This window comes from Liolophura sinensis, chromosome 5 (assembly GCF_032854445.1).
Source record: "Liolophura sinensis isolate JHLJ2023 chromosome 5, CUHK_Ljap_v2, whole genome shotgun sequence".
Classification (NCBI taxonomy): Eukaryota; Metazoa; Mollusca; class Polyplacophora; order Chitonida; family Chitonidae; genus Liolophura; species Liolophura sinensis.
In genome coordinates, this window is record NC_088299.1 from 7,478,123 (window position 1) to 7,503,664 (window position 25,542).

The 25,542-nt window shown below is 39.5% G+C and overlaps 2 protein-coding genes across 3 annotated transcripts; both read right to left on the minus strand.

Moving 5' to 3' along the window:
* Positions 1–397: 397 nt before the first annotated feature.
* On the minus strand, positions 398–9,805 carry LOC135465948 (low-density lipoprotein receptor-related protein 12-like). Of its 2 annotated transcripts, none has more exons than XM_064743331.1 (4): positions 9,672–9,805; positions 3,465–3,836; positions 2,428–2,541; positions 398–1,466 (listed from the first exon to the last, which is right to left on the minus strand). In XM_064743331.1, the coding sequence occupies exons 2-4, from the start codon at positions 3,796–3,798 to the stop codon at positions 1,120–1,122; spliced, it is 795 nt and encodes a 264-aa protein (XP_064599401.1). In that variant the 5' UTR covers positions 3,799–3,836; positions 9,672–9,805; the 3' UTR covers positions 398–1,119. The 2 variants fall into 2 exon arrangements, with proteins under 2 accessions (XP_064599401.1, XP_064599399.1); XM_064743329.1 differs by lacking the exon at positions 9,672–9,805 and adding an exon at positions 5,119–5,277.
* Positions 9,806–11,968: 2,163 nt separating this feature from the next.
* Positions 11,969–24,122, minus strand: LOC135465903 (alpha-1,6-mannosyl-glycoprotein 4-beta-N-acetylglucosaminyltransferase-like). Its single transcript, XM_064743279.1, has 4 exons — positions 23,823–24,122; positions 17,440–17,516; positions 16,889–16,955; positions 11,969–14,600 (listed from the first exon to the last, which is right to left on the minus strand). The coding sequence occupies exons 1-4, from the start codon at positions 23,950–23,952 to the stop codon at positions 13,420–13,422; spliced, it is 1,455 nt and encodes a 484-aa protein (XP_064599349.1). The 5' UTR covers positions 23,953–24,122; the 3' UTR covers positions 11,969–13,419.
* Positions 24,123–25,542: the final 1,420 nt, after the last annotated feature.

The following is a 25,542-nucleotide window of genomic DNA, read 5'->3' on the forward strand; positions in this document are numbered from 1 at the left end:
ATAAATATCACAGTCTTCAAAAATAAATAAACAAGCTCACATAAAACAAACTTTAGATTTGAAATTCTACCCAATAATTTGTTATGATATCGAACCAACGCCGAAAATATGAGAAAGAGAAAAGCTAATCTGCACTCTCTGTAAACGTTTAAAAGTAAACATTTTTATATCGATTGGATCGAGTGTGTTTAACGTCACTTTTGGCAACAATCGTGGATTTTAAATTTCCGATTTTATATAATGACAGGTGGCATTCCCATTTCACACGAAGATAAAAACTACAAACATTCAATTGGGAAATGTCAGTGTCTGCCATCTGTGATAGTCTTACATGTGCACTGGAGAAGAAATTAAAAAAAAAATGCTTTTTGCATCTTACGGTGATGTTGGCGAAATTGTCATATTCTTTGTACATAATTTAAGTACAAAAAAACGCTTTCTTTATACATGTATTAGATGTTCTTAGTTTCCATATGGACTGATGCTCGATTCCAGGACGAGTTTCTGAATCATCAAATTAGGCCTCCTAGGAGTTTAGCTCCGAAGCACTTTGTTTGACGATGTCTGAGATGTTTTTAAAAGTATTTCTTTGTGTGTAAACTCCTACAAAATTTATTTATGGATGTGATTTGTGGGTTGCTGAGCGTCAAAGGCATACTCGAGAATTTTTCGTTGGAGGAAATCGGAGATCCTGCAGGAAACCACCGACCTTTGGGAGGTTACTGACTTTCCCACTGTTGGAAGAAAATTGGTCCGCAATGAGGAAAATCACTAACGGCCCCACGAGAGTCGTTTACAGCTTACTGCCATCATGGCCAAGTAATGACAGGGAGGGAATCTATAAATTACCTGTTCGTGCAAGGTCGCATATGCTACCGCACCTTGCGTGTCCTAAAACTAAAATGACTTTAATCGCTCGGATATATTGTCCGTCTCCTTGTACAAAATTAGTTCTGGCGTTATTGCAAAGTATTAAGCTGGCAGAAGTCATTTAGAATAAATACAACTGTGCCTTTGCCCCTTGACTACACAACGACTATGGAAGTGACGATGAAAACGATGACTGAGAGTTCAATAGCAGGCAACCTCAGTACCCAGTCAGCCTTTCACCGTCGTTCATTACTTGAATTCGAGACTACTTGTTAAATTTGATGACGAAGACAAAGCGGAAGTGGACGACATTGGATCGATTTCTAGGCGTGGGACATTCTGTGTCTCTGGTCTGGTTGGGGGTTTCTTTATTTTGAACTCTCTTCGGATGTACTGGTCAGTCACTGGGTAGCTGGGCTGAGGTTCTTTCAGGGGAATGTCCGGCAAAGCTCTGAACTGCTTTAAAAGGTTCATAAACTTTCTTTTCCGGTAGAAATACACCCCAAGAAAAACAGCTATAAGACACAGCACAGCAAAGGCGAGTACGCCACCAACAATTACACCAGTGTAGCTTGTTTCTTCTTGGGGTGCATCAACTGGAAAAAGCAAAGTAATTTTTTGTTAATCAATTTCAATCGCCTATGGTGAACCATACACATTGTGTTCAACCATATTCATTCATTTCTGGCATCTAAATATACATGTACCTAATGTCTTAAAACAATACCTTCCTTCACACGTTTAGATATGGACATACTGTGTACTTTTTTGATAACATAACGCAATCTGTACCAGATATTCCAGACTAGGTGGACCGGTTTTGAACAGCCACGAGGTTTACTCTATAGATCTTACAAATTTGATTATAACTCAGCCTCCTCTGTTCCTCTGTTCTACTTTTTCAGGGTATCATTGTATACAGGTGGATCAAAAAAAGGGTGCCTCTTTCCCCCAAGATATTTACATTAAGATTTAGTTATTCATTTTTATTCATTGTCTTTATTGCTACTCATTCACAGTAAAAGAGGACACACACACTATACTGTACAGGTTTGTCTCAAGTTAAAAAAACTCCGAATCCATTAGTCATGATATAGTAAAGAAAAACTAACCCTAGAATTTGACATTAGAAAATGTCACGTCATTTCACAATCAGTAAGTCTATAGTCTGGTGATTCATGTATGTGAATTTGTCACTAGAAACGCCAGGGACAGATAGTGGCCTAGTGATAAAGACGTTTGTCTTTCCATCACTATAGGAACTCTAGGTACGGATTCAAAACTCTCATTTCCTGTAGAGCTCGTGCGGCCATTTGCGCATGCTAACGTTCGTTCATGATCACTTGTCTTTCATTACTAATATGCGCATATTTGTGCGTCCCACATGTGGTTCGTCAGTACTTCACATATCGTTGTTTTACCACGGTTTCTCTCGCCGTTGAAACTAACTGGTATCGTGCAAGTAGAAAATTCGTGAGGATGGCGTTAAACAATAATGAAGTAAACAATAATGAAATAAACAACGGAGGCTGAGACAATTTTTTATAACCATCTTACCGAGACAATTGATTTCATCTGAATTATCTCCACAATGGTCAAATCCGTCACACGCGCTCTTGGATGAAACGCATATGTTATTGCTGCAGGAGAAAAAATCTTCATCACACGGTGCTGAAACGTAAACATAACAGGTGTGTTAGATACAAATGTACAAGTTGTGCACTGTATATGAAGCAAATGTTTACATAAATGTACATTATGCAGTCAAGGAATCAAAACAGACATCCCCTCGTCTACCAGGCGACAACCAAAATGGACGTTTCAGAACAATCATCGCAAGGCCAGTTTAAAAAAACACCACCAAAACATAAAGCACCAAACAACCAAGACAATATATAAATCTAGGTGTCAAAACATTCATATACCAAGCATCAACCAAAAAATTGCACGTTCCAGGCCAATTTCCAAAACGATGTTCAACACAAACCGCCATAGAACTAAGAAAACAAGTAAGCATACAAAGAAAAAGAAGTTAACAATTTTCAGTGATGGCGAATGAAAGAAATAATTATCCAAATCTCGTGTACAATGCGCTTTGATTGCAACCGTATATATATATATATATATATATATATATATATATATATATATATATATATATATATATATATATATATATATATATATATATATACGTATATATATATATATATATATATATATATCCAATCAGCTGATCTAATTCACCGCGTCGAATATATGGCATCTAGCCTCAGGTTAACAGGAGGTAACCCTGGATGTCGATAATGTCTACGTGCTGAAGCTGTGTCAGGACCACGTTTCACTAAAATTTTATTCGGCTTTAAAACAAACAGATATAATGCCGGTTTAAGATTCTTTGAAAAATCAAATTGTTTTGAAATAAACATCAGCAAGATGCTGTCATTTCCGTCAATTTAAAGTGGAAGAAAGCTTGAGCGATGATATTATAGGTAATTCTTATTGTTACGCAAGAAAAGTTTCATATTTGCACAAAAGATTATCATTGTTTTAATCTATACTTTAACCACTAATTTGAAATTAGAAACACTTACAATCTTTGTACACTACGAACAGCAATTCGAATCCCCGATAAACTGCCCTGGAATCTGTGACGAAGTGAAGGGTAAGCACATGGCCTGATGACGTCACATTATCTGGGGGTGAATTGGAACACAGTGGCTCGCTGTTCAAAACTGGAGCACTGGTATCCACGCCATCGTGAAAGTTCACGAAATCCAAACAATTTCCGTTGTCTTTGTTCTCGAGTTCAAACTGACGGAACAACACCAGTATCTTTCTACTACTAGGTGCAGTCACGGTGAAAGTGCAGTCCGCGTTGTTGCTGTAAAAAATGGCTGTGCTGGACTCCAACCGATAGCTCTCCATAACAGTCTTGTCGCCATTGCACTGCGTCGTCAAATAGCCTGAAAGAAAAACAAAAACACAAAAAGAAAAGCTGAGAGCTCTTTGTGTAGTGTCATAAACATGAAAATTGTGATGTAGGTGTCTATATAAGTTTATTGGTAAAGATCGATCAGGCCTTCAAAGATCGACACTTTGTATGTACTTAATGATTTTTTTGTCCATTGGCACGGGACAGACATTTATTTATTTGCCTGGTGCTTTACACAATAGTAAAGAACATTTCACTTATGCGACGGCAGGCAGCATTATGGTGGGAGGAAACCAGGAAGAGCAAAGGTAAAACACACGTCAGAGGAGACTGTAAATTTTTGCAACAGTGGCAAGTAGTAAAGAAAATACTACCATGAAGCATGTCAGATGAAAGGCCATGAAAGTGTGACCTTAGGTTTTTGCAAAACATATAAGTTGCACGTGCTCTAGACCGCTATACTCAAAACGCATATAAACATTTGCGCTATGAGTGCATTCGCAGATTGGATCTTGAAACCATCTATTTCAGGCAAAATATATTGATGTGACACCACTGATTTCTAAAAGAAATTATGGAAATTATCCGAGCTATTTTTATGGACAGTGTTAACTGGCCTCCCTTCTGACATATACAGTATTTCACTGTTTTCTTTGCCTTTAACTTAATGAACTACAGGCCTACAGATATATAGGCATAGCCATAATTGGCAAGGCCAGTTTGGGAGTCATATAATCTATGATAATCCATATCTATATCTGTATCTAATTCGATATATATGCTTAACTGGTCAACAAATACCAATTAATTTGACTCACGGATTTGCAGAGACGTTAGGCTTAATTATATTACTAAGTATATATAAATGGATAATTAATATTATTAACAATTAGCCTAATGAACTGTTTTGTGCTCCAGACAGTAAAAGCAAAGTAATATGCACAGCCGAGAAATATAAATTAGCATGGCGAGAAACGGGCAAACGTTGAGTTACAACAAAAGTCAGTCAGTCCGACTCGTGGATTTACAATGTTATATATGTGACGATTAAACTTGTATTATAATAGTTTTACGTTCCAATCTGTATATAAAAAGAAAAAGTTATTATAGTCTATAGGCCTATATCTTCAATGTGGCCATTTAAAAACATGAGACAAATATATATATATATATATATATATATATATATATATATATATATATATATATATATATATATATATATATATTCATTCTCACACTGTATACACACACACACACACACACATATATATATATATATAGAGTGTGAGAGAGAATATCATATATCTTACCTGTCTCGAAAGCCAAGGCTGAGTGAACTGTTAACAGTGTAACAACACATGCGTAGATCGCCATCTGAGCTAGCCTTTTCAACGCCATTATGATTGTCCAGAGATCAGATTTTTAAAAAAATTAGCTTAACAGACTTCACAAAAATAACTTTAAATGCATCTTAATATGACATCCGTTCGTAACAGATCAGTGTGATTTGGCTTGGAGCACGTACATCTAGGCCTACTCGCCATTTCCGCCGCAGAGCGTGATCCGTTAGAACATGTTTGTTTGTCGCTATGGTGCAACGACGGGGAGATAACTCTGCTATACATATCTGCTACACGTTCATTCTTGAGCCCACACCAGATGGGTTAAAACAAGCCCAGTCAGCAGTGGCTTAGTCAGAGCATACGGGTGACCTTGTCAATCAACTCGCATAGGACATAGTTGTAATAAAACTCTCGCGCGAAAAACTGACTGCTTACTGCGAGACATACAGGGCAACACATCGGCTTTTACTAATGGCACCGAAACAAAAATACTCATTTTAAAGGAATCAGTGAGCCTGGTAAATAAATACGTGGATATAGACTATGCCTGAGAAAAAGAGTTAGGCAACTAATATAAAATGTTTATAAATATATATATAATATAGATTCACAAATTTCCTATTGTGGTTTAGGGCTTCTTATGTGGTTTAGCGTTGTCTGATGGGCACACCTGGTATATAAGTACTAAACTAAAACTACTTCCTGGATTGTTCATAAAAAAGTGTATTTGGAGTCAAGTTAAGCCATGTATTAATTATTTCCAATTTATTTTGTGTGATACGACCAGACTAATCGGCCTATTAACGTTTGAGCCAGACTTAACAATTAATACAACTTTGAAAACCTCACACACACACTCCAGGGTATTATGTGAAAAGTGTCATTTAAAGGTGGAGTAAACATAAAAATGATATAAAATTCAGATGAAAGAGTGCGAAAAGTTATTTCTAACTGTGGCCTTCAATATTTTTTCAGATTTTTCCTTAAGGAGAAAAGGGCACTAGAAAATAATTTTTGTATGGTGGGTATTTGGGACCACCTTTAGGTATTTATAGTCTTTGTTTAATAATGTCATAAAAGAGGATGTAAGACAGGTTTAATAAATATCTTTGCACTAGAATTTGTTCTTTTAAGCTAACAAATGTATTAAACCTCAATTTGGATGATATGTATATTTTAAATATGTTCATAAATATTATCATAATTTAGGTTAAATGCATATGTTTCGATATAAAAACAAATTTACATTCAAATAAATTTATTAGACAAGCATCACATCTTTGTTTAAAACATTATTATGCAACAACGATAAATACCAAAAGTTGGTCCCAAATACCCACCATGCAAAAATATTTTCAAATACCCTTTTCTCTTGAAACAAAAATTCCAATAAAATATTAAAGATCATATTGGCAAATAAGTTTTGATGCTCTTTCATCTGATTTTGGCATAATTTTTATGTTTTCTTCTCCTTTAATCATTTAAAACTTTCAAAAGTTCCAACAGTTGCAGAAATTTTAAAGTAAGAAAATGGAGGGTCAAAATCTAAAAAAATGGTCATTTTCATCCTTGAGTTGTCCTACATTGTCTGAGCAATCAAGTTTATTGTTAGTTTCATGTAAATCCCAACTGTTTTTCAGATTTAGGCCTAAGTGTTTCCAAAACACAGTTTACGAGTTCAGCTAAACACAGATGACGTCTTTTACGATTTCTAGTTACTTTTCGTGTCTGTAATCTTCATCCCTGCTAAGGTATGTGTGGATGAATATACATGTATATGTATGTATGAAGGTATACGTTTATGCGGTTTCATGTCGTACTTAAAAGCATTTCAGCCATATCAAGACGAGGAGTCTTTAGGTAAGTACATAGACTGTGGCAGGGCGAGTTAATGCCTTCAAAGCGATGCGGCCCTTGAAATGAACAGACGAGACATGATCCCCATCCAATCACATTATACTGACACCAAGTCAAACGCTGTCTTGTCAGTTCATATCTTTAAAGGAGAAGAAAATTTAAATATCAAACAAATACCATTGAAAAGAGTATGCATTTCCTCGCAGGTAGCCTACATGCCATAAAACAATTCTAATATGTACCTCAAGTTGATAAATTATAAATAAAAGTCAGCGCCAAAAGCCGCTGTGGGAGACTCCACTTTGCCTAAGAACTAGGCTTGAAATCTTCTGTGTTAGGAGGAGAATTGCCGTCGGAAACCGCCGAAGTGCAGTTCGTACATTTCCTGTAGAACTCTTCTTCCCAGAAGGTAGCAAACAGTACAGCTGGTTTTCCGCTTGACGATCGCAAAACCTGAATGTTGGACGTAGGTTCCTAGTTTATACGAACAAGCCGGCAGTTTTAACAACTCTCATTGGTTGCGAGGCAACACACCCCCAGCATAAATTACGGCGTGCTAAAGATGAAGGACGCAATGGACTCAGCGATTTATGCCAGCTTTGCCGTTTTCAGGCTTTACGTGTATTGCCGGGAAAAATCGCAAAATTAACCACCAGATAGAAAAAATATGCTCTTTTCAGCCTATAGTGTCATTGTTTTAAGTTTCTTCTCCTGATGACGAAGACGTTTAATGAGCAAAATTAAAAGGCATTACTCATGCGTTACAGGAAAATAGTGCTCAGTTCAGTGTTCACCCGAGTCGCCAGTGCGCTGGGAAAGGTACTCTACGAAGCCCATTACACAGAGGCATTCACATAGAATGTAAATTTATAACTTCCTCTCTCAATTAAGACAACACGGACGAAAGACTAGTGAAGAGACAGATTTACCTTTTCAATTTAAGGTTTGGATATTGCGAAATACTCTTTAGCCTCGCAAAACCGTGTGTCTCGCGATTGTGGTAAAATATGCGTAAATATTTCAGCTTTCAGAATTGCTGTGCTTTATTCGGGACGAATCCAATGCGCATGCAAAGGCTAGCTCTTTGTAAGCATTATACCGGAATCGGGCCCACATAGCTCTCGCTTAAATTTGGCCAGCAGTCCTCGTGTATCAGTATATATAAGACAACCTTAGACCGAAATCTCGGTCTATGTAAAAATGTGGGAATTGTAGTGGAAAATTTGATTTTTGGGGCCGTTTCTTATGATGTCCTCTCTTCAGGTATATAGGTACCTATGCGGCATCGATCCTGTTTGAGTTTCCTCTCACCGTAATGCTGGTCACTGTAGTATAAGTGACAATATTCTTGTGTGCGGCCCAAAATACCAATGAAATAAATAAAATAAACAAGCCTGTCTGGAATTTAGCGGATCAGGATTATCTCCTCTGAGCTTGGAGATTCCGTTATAATTTGGATGCGATGTTATAACATTTCCTTGACACGGGTTATTATCAAATGACTTGTATATGAAACTAAAATTTCTCATATGGAGTGAAAGTTCTCCAACAACAGATTTCATCAGATGATGATAATTTATTATGACGAGGAAGAAACCAGTAATTCAAACCAGTACCAAAAAGAAAGGTGTAATAAGGGAGTCCCAGTAGTCTTAGAAAGTTTCAGAAAGTCCCATGGGACAGTGTCTCAAGTTATGGTACCAAAAGCACAGTTCATATTCTTGTACAAAGTCTGTTGTGTCCACTGTGGAATTTTTTCCACCTTAAGGAGCCTGAAGCAAAATTCTCAGTTTCGCGAGACTGGAGAGTTCTGACACAGGACAACGAGTTTACTGAGAATAGTTCCCACCTAGTGTCATAATGTATTAAAGTACTCATAACCTGGAACACACTTAACTGTTCTTGGCAGTGTTTTCCTACTTTACTGCACAATAATTTTCCCATCTTTATCAGAGTATCTACTTACTAGGATGCTAATCTAAAAAGCTTGATGTGGATTCCAGGCAAATTCCAAGGCCGTCTACAAACGCTGAAAAATCTGCCTAGGAAATAGGAAAGTCTCATCGGTCAAAAGGACAATTTTTGACAGTTTGAAAATTGCCAACGCGGCCAAGAGCAACCCCTCCCAGAAAAAACTAGCGTCAGTTACCTTTGAATTCAAATGCAGATACCTACGTTGGAAACGTTCACATTTTTGTCCATATTATTCAAAAAGCATAACCAATTTCCGCATAAATATATTGAATGATAAATTCCTTTCAAATTGTTTGGGAAAATCCTCGTTTGGTTTCTTAAAGTTTAAACGTTCGGGTTATAGACACCTTAATTATCATAAATGCACAAAAATCTTGGCAAGACAAACTTTTAAACATTCTAAAATAGAAATGTGACTACTGCCTCCGTTGAGATTACTTTTCTAATATAACTGGGCGCTATGCTTTTTACAACAGTGATGATGAAAGCGAGGCTCATGCATTACGTCACCTGATATGAAAGGACTACTTTCGTCTTATTTATAGAACTGCACGTGATGGCAAACGTACCGAACTGTTGAGCAGTGCGTTATTTACAGGAGTTCGGGGGTATTATTATCATCACCGTCTGTGTTCAAGCCGAACCATAGTTAATTAAATATAGTAGATATGATATATCTACTCACTTACCACTTGATTTTGCTTAACAGAACTAAGAGGGGATACAACAATAGTTATCCAGGGCTCCTCACTGTGTTCTGGACGCTGGTAGCCCAATGTTGCTACCTCAACTCCCTACACCGATTCACGCCATGCTCGATAAGTCCTTTCTAAACAATGCCTGCAGTCCAAAAGTGGTGTCAATTTAGGCTCTTACGTCTCAGCTCGCACGTACACGTAACATCTCACATATATTCCACTTGGCAAGGACACACGAGACCCAAACTCATCTCACAGTCATCGCTAAAGCAGCAGCCATTTTGCCTTCACCACAGTTATGGGTCTGAACAAAGTTATCGTTCCTAGATGGCGCGTGCGCGTTAAACCTGAAAAGATGAGCCTAATTGCCGCCTTGTATAAAAATGATCTGCCGTGTCGTGAATATGGGGCTCGTGTACCATTACCGAATGGAATATAACTGGGATGTTGCCTGTGAGGGTGAGCTGAGACATCAAGTTGACACCACTTTAAGACTGCAGCCACTGTTTAGAAAGGATTTATCGGGCATGTTGTGAATCGTTGTATGGTTTACCACTGGTTCCCCCTGTGGCTACGATACTCCGCCAGCCAAATGTACAGAGGAGTTAAAGTAGCCACTTGGGGCTACGACGCTGGATGACCCAAGGCAAATGTTGGTATGTAAGACTCTTACAATACACAGTCGATTAGACATGAATGACTTTTTTTTTCTCATGTGCCCCACAAAGAGCGGTGACCTGCTTTGCCTTCAACTCTTCAGAAACGCCGCCACTTCCCGTGGCATGCGCGAATACTTCTTCGAACTCTCTTTTCATGCTATATGGAAACAGGACCCTATTTAAGTTTTTATTTCGCTGCCAGCCTTTTTGGTGTACAGGTGCATGCTTGGTATCGAAATTATGGAAATTGTTTAATCTTTAGGCAGGTATGGGTTTTAATGATGGAAGTTGGAAATTCTGGGTGAGAGGAAACAAGGAGACAGGTGATGGTGAGGCTGCGAGTGACGTCCCCTTCGCGTTTCCAGGCACTTCACCCAGCTGCCGGCATGGAAAGGTCCAGATTTTAACGGTCAGCCTATGTCAAGATAATTATGGCTTCTTTCTCACAGGCTGGGACTAAGCTACAACGCTAGGCTTTAACATTGTCGCTTATGGAAAATTAATGGGGGTTTGAGGTCGTCTTTTATGGGCGCCGCCATAACTTAATATTCATTAGCTAATACGTGAGTAAATAGTTCATTTTTATTTTGGATGTGTTTGATTAATTCAGATACAGGTAGGTGCTTGATTTATTTATCATTGGCACAGATTTAGATTCATGGAATCTGAAAATACTTATTAATTATCTGATACTCCTCTATCAACAGTTATCCCCAAATTTTTCGGGAAATCACTGCGCTGATGGTGCCCATCTATACACGAGCCTTGTCTTGGTACCGTAGGATCACATAAAAAGGCGCGTGATCTCGAATGACTTCTAAATTCGATGTGGGCCCTGAATATCATTTTACTGTATAAAACAAGGAACCAGACGCAAGGTGAGGGTTTTCCAGATAAAAGAGTAACATAGGTATTTCGAATTTTATATTAATAGCACTAAAAGTTGAAAAATTCACATCAGGAAATTGAGTGAAATTGTCTCAGGGGACGAGGATTAGCAGACCTAGACGTTCGGGGCTCGGAAATTTAGAGACAGTGCGACGAGGGCAAACGATAACATGGACGCAAATGGAAAATTAATTGTGGACTGTGGCCATAATGGGAACGCAAAGGCCGCAACGACCACACCGCTCGCTTATGACAAAGGTAAAAATTAGTTCAATACTTCTTACGACATTTGAAGACAATACTGGCAAATACGTGCTAAATAAATTAAATAGGATGGCCTCACACTATGCAATATTTACACAACTTTTCAGAAATCCATAACTGACACAAACTTCCTCATGTTAAATTTCTCTTTTAAAATCACGGTACATTATAATACCATTGAATTAAATTCATTGAGCCTTGACACCGAACCATATGTAATATTCCTTAATGAGATGCATGTTGCATGAAAAAATCAGACAAGCCCAAAGTATTTATATTAAACGATACAAAATGTGATGGCCAAATAACTGGCATTAATTGATTTGAGCAAAACAGTTTATAGTCTTTTAAGTTTTGTATTTGTACTGCCTCACTTCCTACATGCGAGGCAGCTATCAGTTTTGTTAACCAACAACTCGTTCCTTGTGAATTAGTAGATGCTTTATTAATGAAATGGAGATATGAAGTCATTTGATGATCACAAGGTGTCGAGGTGATGAGAAGGTAAAAAGCTACAATAGAGGAGACTAGAGGAGAAACAACGTTCGTTAGGTATTTTCGTCATACAGTTAAAGGATATGCATCCACATATTATGAGTTCAATTATGACAAGTGAATTAAATACAATGCGCCTGGCAGTACACATATCTCAAAACGTTATAACAGCATGTAAAATTAAATACATTCAAAGGTCTACCCATTCCGACAACTTAAGAAATGGCAAAATTATCCCTGCCACAGAGTGACGGACTACTTTAATGTTCATCTAGGTTACAACATAAGGGCCTTTCACTAGTAGCTGGAATGTAGTGTATTACTACGAGCCGGCAGAGGTATAATTTGATGAACGTACAACCGAACACGTGCTTATAGAACTAACAGCATCTTTAACGAAATGACGCTAACAAAGAAGGTATATCGTGAATAAATATTTACAGATCACAATTACAGACACAATTAGAATGTCATTTAGGCGAACATGTGTGTGGTAATACAGTAAACAACCAGAATACTTTTAAAGTTGACCAGAACACATTCACTTTCGATATCAACAACAACATGCCCCGAGCACAACGATATCTCTCTCTCACACTAATCTACACAGTTTCGTGATATGAAAATCACGAAAGTTTGTTCTGTTTCGTTCATAGTCAACTCACACTGTGGTCAGCTACACATGCAGGGGGAATCTGAAGGGATTCCAGTCCGTGACACGAGGTTTATGTCGTCTGTGTTCAGGGCTGAACATCCGATACGGCTGCAAACTGCTTGCCGTCGTAACATTCCATACACGGAATATACCAAGGAATAAACCGTGGCGTACAGTATTCAACAACAACTCGTGTGTACCTCCGGACACAGACCCACATTACAACTTCCGTTTTTCGGGAGGATATTTACATTCTGTGTATTTTAGGGTGTTAAGTCTTTTTTTTGCTGCCAGCCTGCCGTTTTTGATGTACAGGTGTATGCTTGGTATCAAAATGATGGAAATTGTTTTAATGATGAATGTTTGAAATTCTGGGCGAGACGGCACGAGGAGGCAGGTGGTAATGAGGCTGCCAATGACGTCCCCTTGGCGTTGCTAGACACCCCTCCCAGCTGCCGGCATGGAAAGGTCCAGATTTTGACGGTCAACTTTTGTCAAGATTTTTATGGCTTCTTTCTCACAGACTAGGCCAGGTATGTACCAAAGCTTATTGGCCAAGGAATGTTGGCTACAGCGCTAAAAGTTAAGATTGTCGGTTATGGAAAGTTAATGGGGGTCTGTGGCCATCTTGTCATTTACTGCCGTAAATCTTTCTACACACATGTACGTTAAAATAACAGGAGGGTCTAAACGGAAGGAGGTTCAAGACGGTGACTGCCCTCCGTCCCAAAACTCTATCCATGTACTCTTAAACCAGTAAGTTTACAAGTATGCAATGTCAATGGATTTCTAACTCTGATATAATCAGCCAGTTAGTTTGTCTTTCTTTTACAACAATTTGAACGCATGCTATCGCGAGATCTCGTGATAAATTGTCAATAACCACGTGACCCTTGCTGAAGCTCTTAGAAATCACTATATCTGAGCACCTGAGTTGAGGTGACGTTACAGCTGCTGACCTACCTAATTCTAATACGCCATTTTGTAGAAAGTCCTCCGGAAAATCCTCTTGGCCAGTTTTCACCGAAATATTGGACAGGTGTTGAGGAGAATCGAACACAATCCTGAAGGTGTCCCCTCTTTTAGGATCCCTAGACCAGAAAATTTCCTCTTCCCCGAGATAAAACTTTTGTGGTGTATACATCTCATATTGTTTAAGAGTGGTGGACAGGTTTGCGGGGGGATTGTTTCTTCTGGGTCTGGAAGCCAGAACGTCAGGATCGTTATACTCGACCTCATTGGGGTCTGCTTTAAACATCGGGTCCTTCAGGGAATTTATTTTATATTTTAGGGAGGAGCGCAAACCCTTGTGGTCAAAAAGCGTCGGCTTTCGAATTATTCTTTCATGCTGAAACATCAGTGTGTTGAAGTGCAGGTAAGTGACATCGTTGGGATGTTCACTGTGGAAGAGCATCAGCATTTGCGACAACTTTTCCAAGTCATATGTGTGGTACAGCTTTGCGATGAACCCAAGGCTGCAGAATTCCAGGCAGACCCACCCTGATTTATATTGTCTGTCATTCTGCGAGACGAAATCGCGGATGCTTAAAAAGTAGTTTGGCACAGCAATGACGTCATCCTCCAGTTGCAGGTAATACTCTGATAACGACTGGCTATACAGCATATTGAAAGCAAAATCAAAATTCTGCTTCGCTCTCCATCGAGCTGTCGAGAGGGAGACTTTATCCTTGATTTTTAGGACATCCAAACTTGGATAAAATGATTTTGGCGCTTTTATCATCTGTATAAAACCCGAGTCCACAAATTCTTTGTACTTGAGGTACAGAAACTCTCCAATTTCCTGTCGGTATTTTTCATCAAAATCCGCCAGAAATAAAACCAACACCATTTGACTCTTTTCTTCAACACTCGAATGTTTTATCAAAGAGTTGAGCGTGTGCACCACATATTTCTGTTTGCCGACACGGAAAATGCACGGTATTCCAATGCTAAGGTACACTGAAATCATACAACAATATTAGACAATTTATTTATTTATTTGATTGGTGTTTTACACCGTACTCAAGAATATTTCACTCATACGACGGCGGCCAGCATAATGGTGTGGAAACCGGGCAGAGCCCGGCGGAAACCCACGACCATCCGCAGGTTGCTGTCAGACCTTCCCACATACGGCCGGAGAGGAAGCCAGCATGAGCTGGACTTGAACTCACAGCGACCGCATTGGTGAGAGACTCCTGGGTCATTACGCTGCGCTAGCGCGCTAACCAACCGAGCTGAGGAGACCCCAATGTTAGACAATATTATTACTACTACCGCTGCTACTGTTATATAACACAAATCAGATAAGAATTCCAGACTGCTGCTGATATCATCATGAATCTTACAAGAACTTTTGAAATTATGTATGTATGTGTATATGTATGTATGTGTATATGTATGTATGCTTGGGGTTTAACGTCGCACTTAACATGCAATTTTTCAATCATATGACGACGAGGAATCATTAGGTGTGTGTACCTATATTGTGAGAAGACACAATCTATATACATACAACTAATGACTCTTCGTCGTCATATGACTGAAACGTCTGGCTCAGTTGGGTAGCGCGCTAGCGCAGCGTAATGACCCTGCAGCCTCTCACCAATGCGGTCGCTGTGAGTTCAAGTCCAGCTGGCTTCCTCTCCGGCTGTTCGTGGGAAGGTCTTGCAGCAACCTGCAACCTGGTCGTGGGTTTCCACCGGGCTCTGCCCGGTTACCTCTGACCATAATGCTGGTCGCCGTCGTATAATTGAAATATTCGGCGTAAAACACCAGTCAAATAAATCGAAGTGAAATGAATCCAGCAGCAAGTGCCATTTTTAAAGTCTTTGGTATGACCCGACTTGAGGCGGACGCACTAACCATTAGGCCACAGAAGCGGTGAAATTATTAGTTCTGCCAGTGTTATTAACATATAGCACGAATTACATAAGAATTTCAGACCACTGCTGACTTTATCATACCATGAATTATACAAGAACTTGAGAAATAGTTATTACCACTATACTGCTGCTATTATTGCTGTCACGAATAAAATCTTGGATCGAAGGTCTGGCAGCAACCCGCGGATGGTCGTGGATTTTCCCCCGGGCTCTGCCCGGTTTCCTCCCACCATAATGCTGGCCGCCGTCGTATAATGAAATATTCTTCAGTGCGGCGTAAAACACCAACCAAATAAATAAATAAATAAAATCTGAGATCAATCGAGTAAAGTATCCCTCAGACCGTCAGATACATTGGTACATTCCCTTAATCGTAACTGATCAATATTTATGCGTTTGACTGGTGCTTCACGTCGCACTCAAGAATATTTCTCTTATACGGTGGCGGCCTGCAATATGGTTGGAGGAAAGCGGAGAGACCCCTAGGAAAACTAACTGATCAATATATTAAAGCACAAAGGTCTGAACTGAGCCTGGACCAAAATCCATTAATTTTAATTAAAGAAAGGGGTGTGTAAAATAGGCACAAAGTTATAGTCAGATATATATTTGCACATTTTCTAACAATTGTCACACGTGTGGATACAAGTGAAATATTCTTGACGGCGTAAAACACCAATCAAATAAATAAATAAATAAACACGTGTGGATACCATTTATATTTTTATCTGTCATCGGGTGGGAGCTAAATTCATATATATATAGTGTCGGACGCCGTGGTTTTTCGAAAACTGCTTGTCGACAGGAAAAAGGTGTCATTTTATGTAGCGTCCGACTCGAAGTCGGGAGATCCCGGCGTCAGACTTGGGTTGGGTCATACCACAGACTTTAAAATGGCACTTGCTGCTGCCTCGCTTGGCGCTCGTCACTGAGAGGTCAGTGGAAGGAAACATGGTTGGTTGGCCCTGTGTCAGTATAATGTGACTAGATGAGGTGTCATGTTTCGTGTCTTTGACATGATACTTCAGTGGAGGCAGCACTTTGGCCGCATGGACTCGTCCTGCCACAAGAAGACACTATATATACACACATCTAATGTTTCCTCGTCGTCATATGACCCAAACGTTGCTAAGTACGACGTTAAACCCCAAGCATTCATGCATACATACATTTATATAGCTTCCATCGGAGTTTTGAATTTGGTGTTGCGCTAGCCACGGGGTTCAAGCCCAACACTTATAGCTATTGGTCTAAGTGTCACTCAGACACAGAATTTTTGTTAAAATTAACAGATTTATTTTTGAGTATAGGCAGTGAGAACGGAAGATATATGTAAAACTACTGTTATAACCATTGCCCTACCAGGATTCTTTCGTCTAGTTCCCCACATGATCGCATCTGAAAACCACTCTCTTGGTATTGATGACGTCTACAAAGAAGAGAGAAAACCAGTTAAAATGAAAAAAAAAAGAAACAATAAAAAAAAAAAAAATAATAAAAAACCCCTAGAATTCATATACATTGTAAATATAATGACATTGTTCCATTGAGGCGCCTTGAGCACTGAAATACTCTTAACAAGGGTTAATATCTTAAATTTAACTCCGCCCCTCGAAAGCTATAATATGTAATGACCATGTGATCTTGATATAACTATAGCGTATTGTGACGTCATTCTAGAGTATAGATGCCAATTGGTGTGAGGCAGGCCGTACAGCCAATCAGAAGCAACATACACTGATCTATTGTTTAGTAATAGTAGTTACACGGATACTCAGCGACAGAATACGGAAATATAGGGGGTAAATAAAATATGTGAAAAATTGTTAAATACGTTTGTATAAAATATATAAAACTATGTAAATTAAGAATCAAATTCCAGCCTGAAGTGATTTAAGATCTAAGAAACATACCCGACTTAAAAGTGTTTCTCTGTTATATGGAGCAATCTCATGAGTGTAATTTTGCTGTTGGAATACAAGACTTCCCGCTGAAAGAAAGAAAGAAATCATTGAACGAATGATTAATTTTTCGTTGCTTGCGTTTCAGTCACATAACGACGGCGTCTCTTATTTTGATTACAATTTATTGATTTATTTATGTTTTTATTTATTCGTGTATTCAATGAATAGAAAACTGACCTGAACCCAAGAACGCGGCAATAAAACACTATTTACAGGGGTGGTATTGTATATGCAAATAACACATGTAAAGTAAAAAAAGTCAGTACAGTAAAACTGAGGCATATGGTACATTAAACAGAAATTAGCTATTTTAAACATTATATTTCGACAGGTACCGGGGTCATTATATTAAACTGTTCTTCCCAACTGAAACACCATGTTGAAAACCCGGCGTGGATCGACCTTGCAATTGGTAGCAACTGTGTTTTTGGCGACAGGAAGCAACTGAGAACATCCGATCGGTTGGTGAATCAGCAGTTTAACGTTTCCTACACGTGACTTAAAGCATCCAGATGTACCCAATTTCGTCAGTCTACGCGTCCTTAGGTACAGAAATTGAATTGGGTAAGACACCACAAGAGGCAAGGTTACTGATAAACTTTTCCACATAAGTATTGCGCTTAGGTCGACCTTAGGTCACCAAGCGATCTTAGACTTGAGCCAAAATTTCAAATCACTTTAAAATAGCTCTTTCTTATGTAACAAGGTCAAAATATTGCTAGACAACGTAAATTCTGGGTAAGATATTGTACAACAAATTTCAGTTAAAATAACAAAAATGAGCATACCAAATATAATGACTGTCAATTTTGTCTAAGATTTCTTCATGATCCCGGGGCCAGTACATTCTTTAAGAATTAATACTTAAGTATTTACGTAAATCATTCTCCCCTAAGAAAAAATGTGTATTCATAAAATTTTTTAGAACAATACCTAAGGAAGTAAATTCTGAGAAGTTAAGAATTTATCAAGTGCGTGTCCTGTGGCAAAACACTGCTCTTTAAAATAAAGTTAGCTTTGGTACAGCGCATTGTCACGTGAGCATTATAAACTTCATTTAAGCAATTCCTTCTGTGTTTAAATTGGCGTCCTTAAGGTATGGAAGCCGGATGCGGCCACTCGCGTTCTCTTACTTTCGACCTTATGAATAAAACATCGAAAACGCGACAACGCGAAAGGGCACAGCGCGAAAGCACGAAAACAAGAAAGGACAAAGCCCGAAAATGCGGTTTTGCCTACTTCGCACTTTCTGGTTTTCAACCCGCGTTTTAGGGTGTTCGCTTCGTGTTTTCGAAAATGCGAAGTTAAATTTCGCCCTTTTGAAAAGGCTAAAAACGCTAATGCGCGAAGTTAAATTGACTCTTCGCCTTCTGGTTTCTGCTGTTCAGACCTCCAATCTGAATTTATTGTCAGCGTGCTGCATTAAGCCACCACTAGTCCTGAGCGCGCCACTACAGAAGCAAAACCATGATTTTAGGAATAAAAAAAAAAACAAAAAAAAAAAACGAACGAGGACCAACTCCTAACATGTTATACGTATATGGTTCGTTACTTGAGAAATAGAAAAGGGTCATCTTCTTTAGACCAAAACATAATGGCATACAACAGTTGGGTACCTGTTTGTCAATAAAATAACCATTTTATACCATTTGATCTCGTTAACACATGCCTTCATTTTTACCATTCAAAAGAACACATCCTTTCTATTTTATTATTATATTAACTGACCGAAATTAAAAATAAATGGTGTAGCTGGAATTACTTTACCCTACCGGAAATTCTTGCACACTATTGAGTTTACACACTACTCAGCACTCAGCACTGAGAGGTTAGATCAAGGAAACAGGACTGGTTGGCCAGGTGTCAGTACAGGTGTCACGCCTGATGATAATTCAGTGGCGGCAGCACTTTGGCGGCACGGACTCGCCCTGTCACAAGAAGACACAGTATGTATACACACACCTATTGATTCTTCGTCGGCATGTGACTGTTAAGCACGACATTAAAGGCTTTTTACCGGCTCAAACATCTATCCACTGGAGGCAGCAGTGGAAGTAGAGAGGTGTGCAAGGTAAGCTGATGGAGCAAAACTGTGATGGTATACTTAACCACAGAACTAAGGTAGAGTCAGTAATTATATGGATTATCAGACAGACAAGGAAGTTAAAAAAGCAAACTAGAATTTCACTATGAAATGTTAAAAAAGTGCGACAAGTAAATTGGCAATCATTTAAGAAAAAATAACAGCATTGCAAATGTGTGGGCCATAGCAGAATTCATGCCTTATTTTTGTGCAGTCCTGCTTTTCCAGTTTCCAGTCGTCCGGACGATCGCCCAAGTCGTTTATATTTCCAGTTTTATTGAGTTTGTGCGACCAACTCATTTGATTTGCCCGCGACAGAGGCACGCACATCTGTCCACCCTCCACAACCCACTCACTCAAAACAGCTATTCGTATTAATTTCTAAGACCTTGAATTTCATCGCATTTATTTTGAATGAATGAATGAATGAATGATTCGAGCTCAAAGCCTCACTTTTGGCTTATTTGTGGTGCTGTTTTTTTTATTATAAACCTCATCTTTGTGGGGTTTTTTTTTGCAAAAACATTTTCAAAACAGTACCTAGATGAGGTGACTTTTGATTTCACAGGCACTATCTGTACTAGAGCTTGTTCAGTACCGTGTAACCCTCTTTCGCATACACAACAGCATAGCAGCCTCGTCTCATCGACTACCTAACACTCGTAAACACAGCATAAGGCAACGTGCGCCATTGCTGTACCAAAATGCTCTTTAACATTCTGGGGTTGACGTCTCAAGGCACGAAGACTTCTTCCAAGAGCATCACATGCGTGTGCGATGAGATTGAGGTCCGGTGATCTCGATAGCCACACCATGACGTCAATACCCGCTAAGCCCAATCCTATTCTACTGCCTCTGGTTCCACTGCAGGTGAAAGTTTGCAGACCGTAGCCGTTTATTACGGTTTCCCTTTTTCAGAATCGGCCCAAAATAAAGACGTCGGACACAAAGATGGGCAGCGTGCAAAACGTTTCGTATGGTCTGGGCAGTTACGCCACCCCTTAACAGTGCGCAACTGGTTGGTGTTGCGGTAGCACAAGGATTAGGCCGTACGCAAGAATATTTCACTTGTAGGACGCGGTCAGCAATATGGTGGGATAAAAGCGGGAGGCACGACTTAAGACTAGGTCCTATGGACCGTGGTATAGCTGTCATCGCACTACTTGGACAAGGCCCTACAGAAACTGGTGTAACTATCATCACACGCCTTAGATGAGGTCATGTAAACACTGGTATAGCTGACTTCGTACTTGTTAAACTAAGTCCTAGCATAGACCTGGAATAGATTCATTACATGCTCGACGACACGAAGCCTTTAGGGATCTGTGCTCCGGTAGATAACACCTTACCACGAAGCCTTTCTCCAAGGCACGTGAAGCGTACCCTTGTCGCCATGGTGATCATCATAATAGCCTACTCTCAGCAATTCATACTGAATCAATAAAGACTGAGTCCATCGTAGCAGAAAACATTCCGGAATTCTTGTAGCATAACACATCAAATGCATTGGACCGTTAAGCGTAAAAACTGTTTTCTGCATGTAAGATGCAGTAAACATCCCCCTATCTTTCAACATCGGTCGGTCGGTCGGTAAAATTGTTCACATCCTATATCTTTAACATGTACGGGTTGGTAAATTTTTCGATTACTATCATATTTACATGAACCTTTTGGCCAAATTTTTGATATCCTATCTTGTAACATGGGTCGGTCAGTAAAATTTTTAATATCCTATCTTGTATCATGGCTCGGTTGGTAAAATTTTTTTTATGCCCTATCTTGTCACATTGCCCATTCACTTATACCTGAGAGGAAGACAACGTCGATATTTTGCTGCAATATTTGACTGTGTAACAATCTATGTCTTTAGGTGCAACTAAGAAGGTCCATATATCACAAATCCCTCGTTGTATTCGTCTGTCCGTCTGTCGGTCTTGACACCCATCTTTTAACATGGGCCAATCAATTAACGTGGGACCTGGGTGAAAGACGACACGAAACCTCACGCAGGGGAAATCAGGCAAGCCTCGATTCTCATGTACATAGGTACAGGTTCCATGTTATAGACCTGCCATTGTACAGTGTATAAGCTTACATACACGTACATGTGCATATAATCAGAGAGATGCACATGTATTTTATGCAGCTGTATGTCTTTTATCCTCTGTTTACGACAAACTGTCTTCTGTACACATACAGTTGTGCACACATTCTTGCGATATCCATGTATATATAATAACACTGCATGAATGAATGTACATGACATAAATAAAAAATATATAATATAGATATAGATGTAAATCTAAAAACAGCCGGGTTAATAAGCTGTATGATGCATCTCAAAATTGAACAAAATAAAAAACTTTACGCGATCTCCTGAGTTAAAATAAGACGGTAGTCTTTACTAAATTAACGACCTCCGGCTCATACTGGCTTCCTCTCCGGCCGGACGTTGGAAGGTCTGCAGCAACCTGCGGATGGTCGTGGGTTTCCCCCGGGCCCTGTAAGGCGTTTTTCTGATGTACTTGGTTACTCAATAAATCAGTTTTAATCTGGAATTCTTACGAGGTCATGTGATGCACCATTTTAAAGCAACCGGAAATAGGCTGTCACTCGGACGCCCGTATGATTAAAAGACAAACCGGTGTTCGGGTGACGTAAGCGGAAATACCTAAAAGTTCTTGGGCTATAGAGATAACTCGCGCCTGTTTTGCAAAACTGATAACATAGCACCGCTTCCGACTTTTTCAATATGTACAATTTTGCTTACTGTGAATTGTGATATCTCGGCTATGGCCAGTTTCAAAGAACAAAACGTTATGCATTTTAGACTTCACGTGGGATACTTTATTTAGTCTGGTGTTGTATTTTCTTTTAATTTGTTTGGTGTTTTACGCCGTACCCAAGAATATTTCACTTATACGTCGGCGGCCAGCATTATGGCTGAAGGAAACTGGGCAGAACCCGGGGGAAGCCCAGGACCATCCCCAGGTTGCTGCCAGACCTTTCCACGTAAACACATGTATTTAGAACCGCGTATTATAGGGATAGGGAAATAAATAAATAAATGAAGGCTTTACCGCTAAAATACCCACAGCCTTGCAACAACGGAGCCAAAAGGGCCTGGTACGGGAAGGCCGGGAATCGTCCCCAGAGAGGTACGACAAGAAACTGTTAATATCAAAATCTCATCACAGTTCTGTAAATTTCTAAATAGGAAGTATAAAACTTACCCATTACTCATAAAAGTTATATGACCATAAAAGAGCTGATTGCTTAGTAATAACCCGCCAAAGATGCCACCAAAAACGCCAATTTTTTGTTCAAACAAGGCATCGTGTCTTTACTTTGTAAGATGAAGATGAACGTTAACTAGTAAAATATCTATACCGAATCTTTCATGTGTGTTTTTCTACGTGCTGTGAGAGTTTCGTTCTAGTTAACGTATGTCCTCATATGTAAAAAATAAACTTTATAATGTGATCAGATTCGTCATATTTTGGCAAGTTTCAGATTTGTTTCTCGGCCATAGTCTGTCAGGCATCCTTCATAGTATAGTCAACTAACGAACTCACTATGCAGAACACTTTGCATTTCGGGAAAGAGTTCGAATCTTTGTTATTCTCCTTTTTTGGCAACATACTTTTTGTGTGAGATAAAATATAGGCTGTCATGCATTAAATAAGTGTTATCATGAATTGGAACGGATACTTGGTAAGCTATGGTACAACGTAACTTGTGTCAACTATAGCGAAATTAAACGTGAATCCTTGTTGAGAGCACATGCGGTCCTCTAGCTATCATTAAATTTAACATGTTTTGTGTGGGGTAGCATAAGGCTGAACATGTGTTATATATGTATTTAATTGATTGGTGGATAGCTGAGTGTTCATTAATTTTTCATAAAGTTACATTTGTGGTGCCGTGATTTTCTCCACTCTACAAAAAAAGTCCTACACAAAAAAGATATTTCAGTGCGACTAGAGCAGTCTGCCATTTTTCGATTTTATGACCTATACTTTGCTTCCTTGTATGTTTGGAGCTTTATAAGTCGCATGCTTGCCATATAACGGAAAAGAAAAGTAAAACAAAACTGAAAAAGAAGTAGCCTCACGAGCGTGTCAGCAGCTGCTACTCACAGCTATAGTCAGTTTCGCTTATTGGAGTGTACACTTTCTTGCGCTGGTGCCGATCCCCCGCCTTACCATACCAGGTCCTTAAGCTTTCACAAGAGCGTTCCATCACTTACCTGGCCCCACGTGGCTTGTGGGATGTAAGGTCAAAATCCAGTTCATACCCAGCCCGAGTGTCCCCACCACCGCTAGCATCTTTACCAGCGTAAATGGCGCTCTCCATCTTCGTAGTCCTAGCACCGTCATTTCCTTCCCTTCGAAAGTTCTTCGAAAGGGCGTGGTGTTAATTGACGAGGTGGCGATAATGTTGGCGTCACTGACTCTCTGTAGCTGGATAGAGACACCAGACGGATGCGCCTTTAATGTGGATATCACGCGCAAAGAGAAGCCATAGTGATTTGTGCGTGTTTATAAACAGTTGTCGACAAAGCCTGCTGAATTTTAGTGTTGACGGTACATGCATGAGTTTTCCCACGCTGGTCTCAACACACTGATCCGGCCTGAATACCGTTCCTGTTAAAGAGGAAATCATAGGCTATACATGTACGTGTACCTACGCTGTCCAATATCTCTATCCTATGTGTTACGAACTCCGTCTGTAAACATATTTTTTTATTTGTCAGTGTCTGACCTACATTTTTCTCGCCTGCACTGTAATTCAGTCGAGCGTTCCGTGGCTTCAGTGTTCATGAGTTTGGTGTCATTGTAAACAGAGTGTACATTCTGGAAATGTGCATCGGTGTTGAAACATGCTTACGATCAAACCATCCAGAATTTTCTTTAAATATCAGCGACGGAGTTATGAAGCCATTTGTACTCTAGTTTCTGTATGTACCACTTTATGAGCTTGTGTTTCACCACTTGCTATTTTTGGAAATATTATATTGGAGCTTGTATGGCTCGTTGTTTCTTTGTGCCATAAGATACATTTCATCTCAGTTTACCCTGAAAGTGACTTTGTCAGCTCGACAGCTCGGCAATGAGGACGCTATTGTCAACCCGTCCGCCCTGAAGAAGCTACACATTCACATGCAGTTGCGGAATAAACCACTTATCGGACTGTCATCTGTAGATTGAGGAATTCATCTTAAATGTGAATTCTATATTTACGTGGACTGTCTCACCTTTGGAAGCCAAAATACTGTATTCCATCCGGATCTGGACGCTGTACATTATTGACAGTTATATTATTTGTCTATTTTCTTAAAATATATATATTAAACTTATTCAGACGGTTTCGCCTTTCTTTGTTTGATCTTGTCTAAAGCCTATTGCTGATCTGAGAGTAAAACAAGCCTGTTGTTTCTCACCTTTACTCTCCAACAGTGGTACCCTTACACATGGTATACGAATATAACGTATCATAACCGAACCGTTATTACGCGTGATAGCAAATCGTCCAGACGGGAATCACGCACGGTCATACACAGTTTCTGTCATGCTGTTTTGTTAGGCGCGTGCCTGACGGCTGTGTCACATGACCCAACCGATTATAGTTAACGCTACTTATATGCATCTCACCTGTTCCAACTGTCCATTTAGCAAGGAGTGTGTCTCTTGACGGACAAGTTCTAAACACACTATCAATCACCCAGGCACATATCTGAGCGACAGGTACATCCAATATCATGCTCCTGTCAACACAGCGTTTGACTACACGTATTTCAGGTAACACGGTTGCATCCATTGCCTTGAGCAACTTATGTTCAACCGGCCACAGACCCCCATTAGTTTTCCATAAGCGACAATGTTAAGGTTTAGCGCTGTAGCTCAGTCCCAAACATTCCGAGGCCAATAAGCTTTGGTGCATACCTGGCCCAGCCTGTGAGAAAGAAG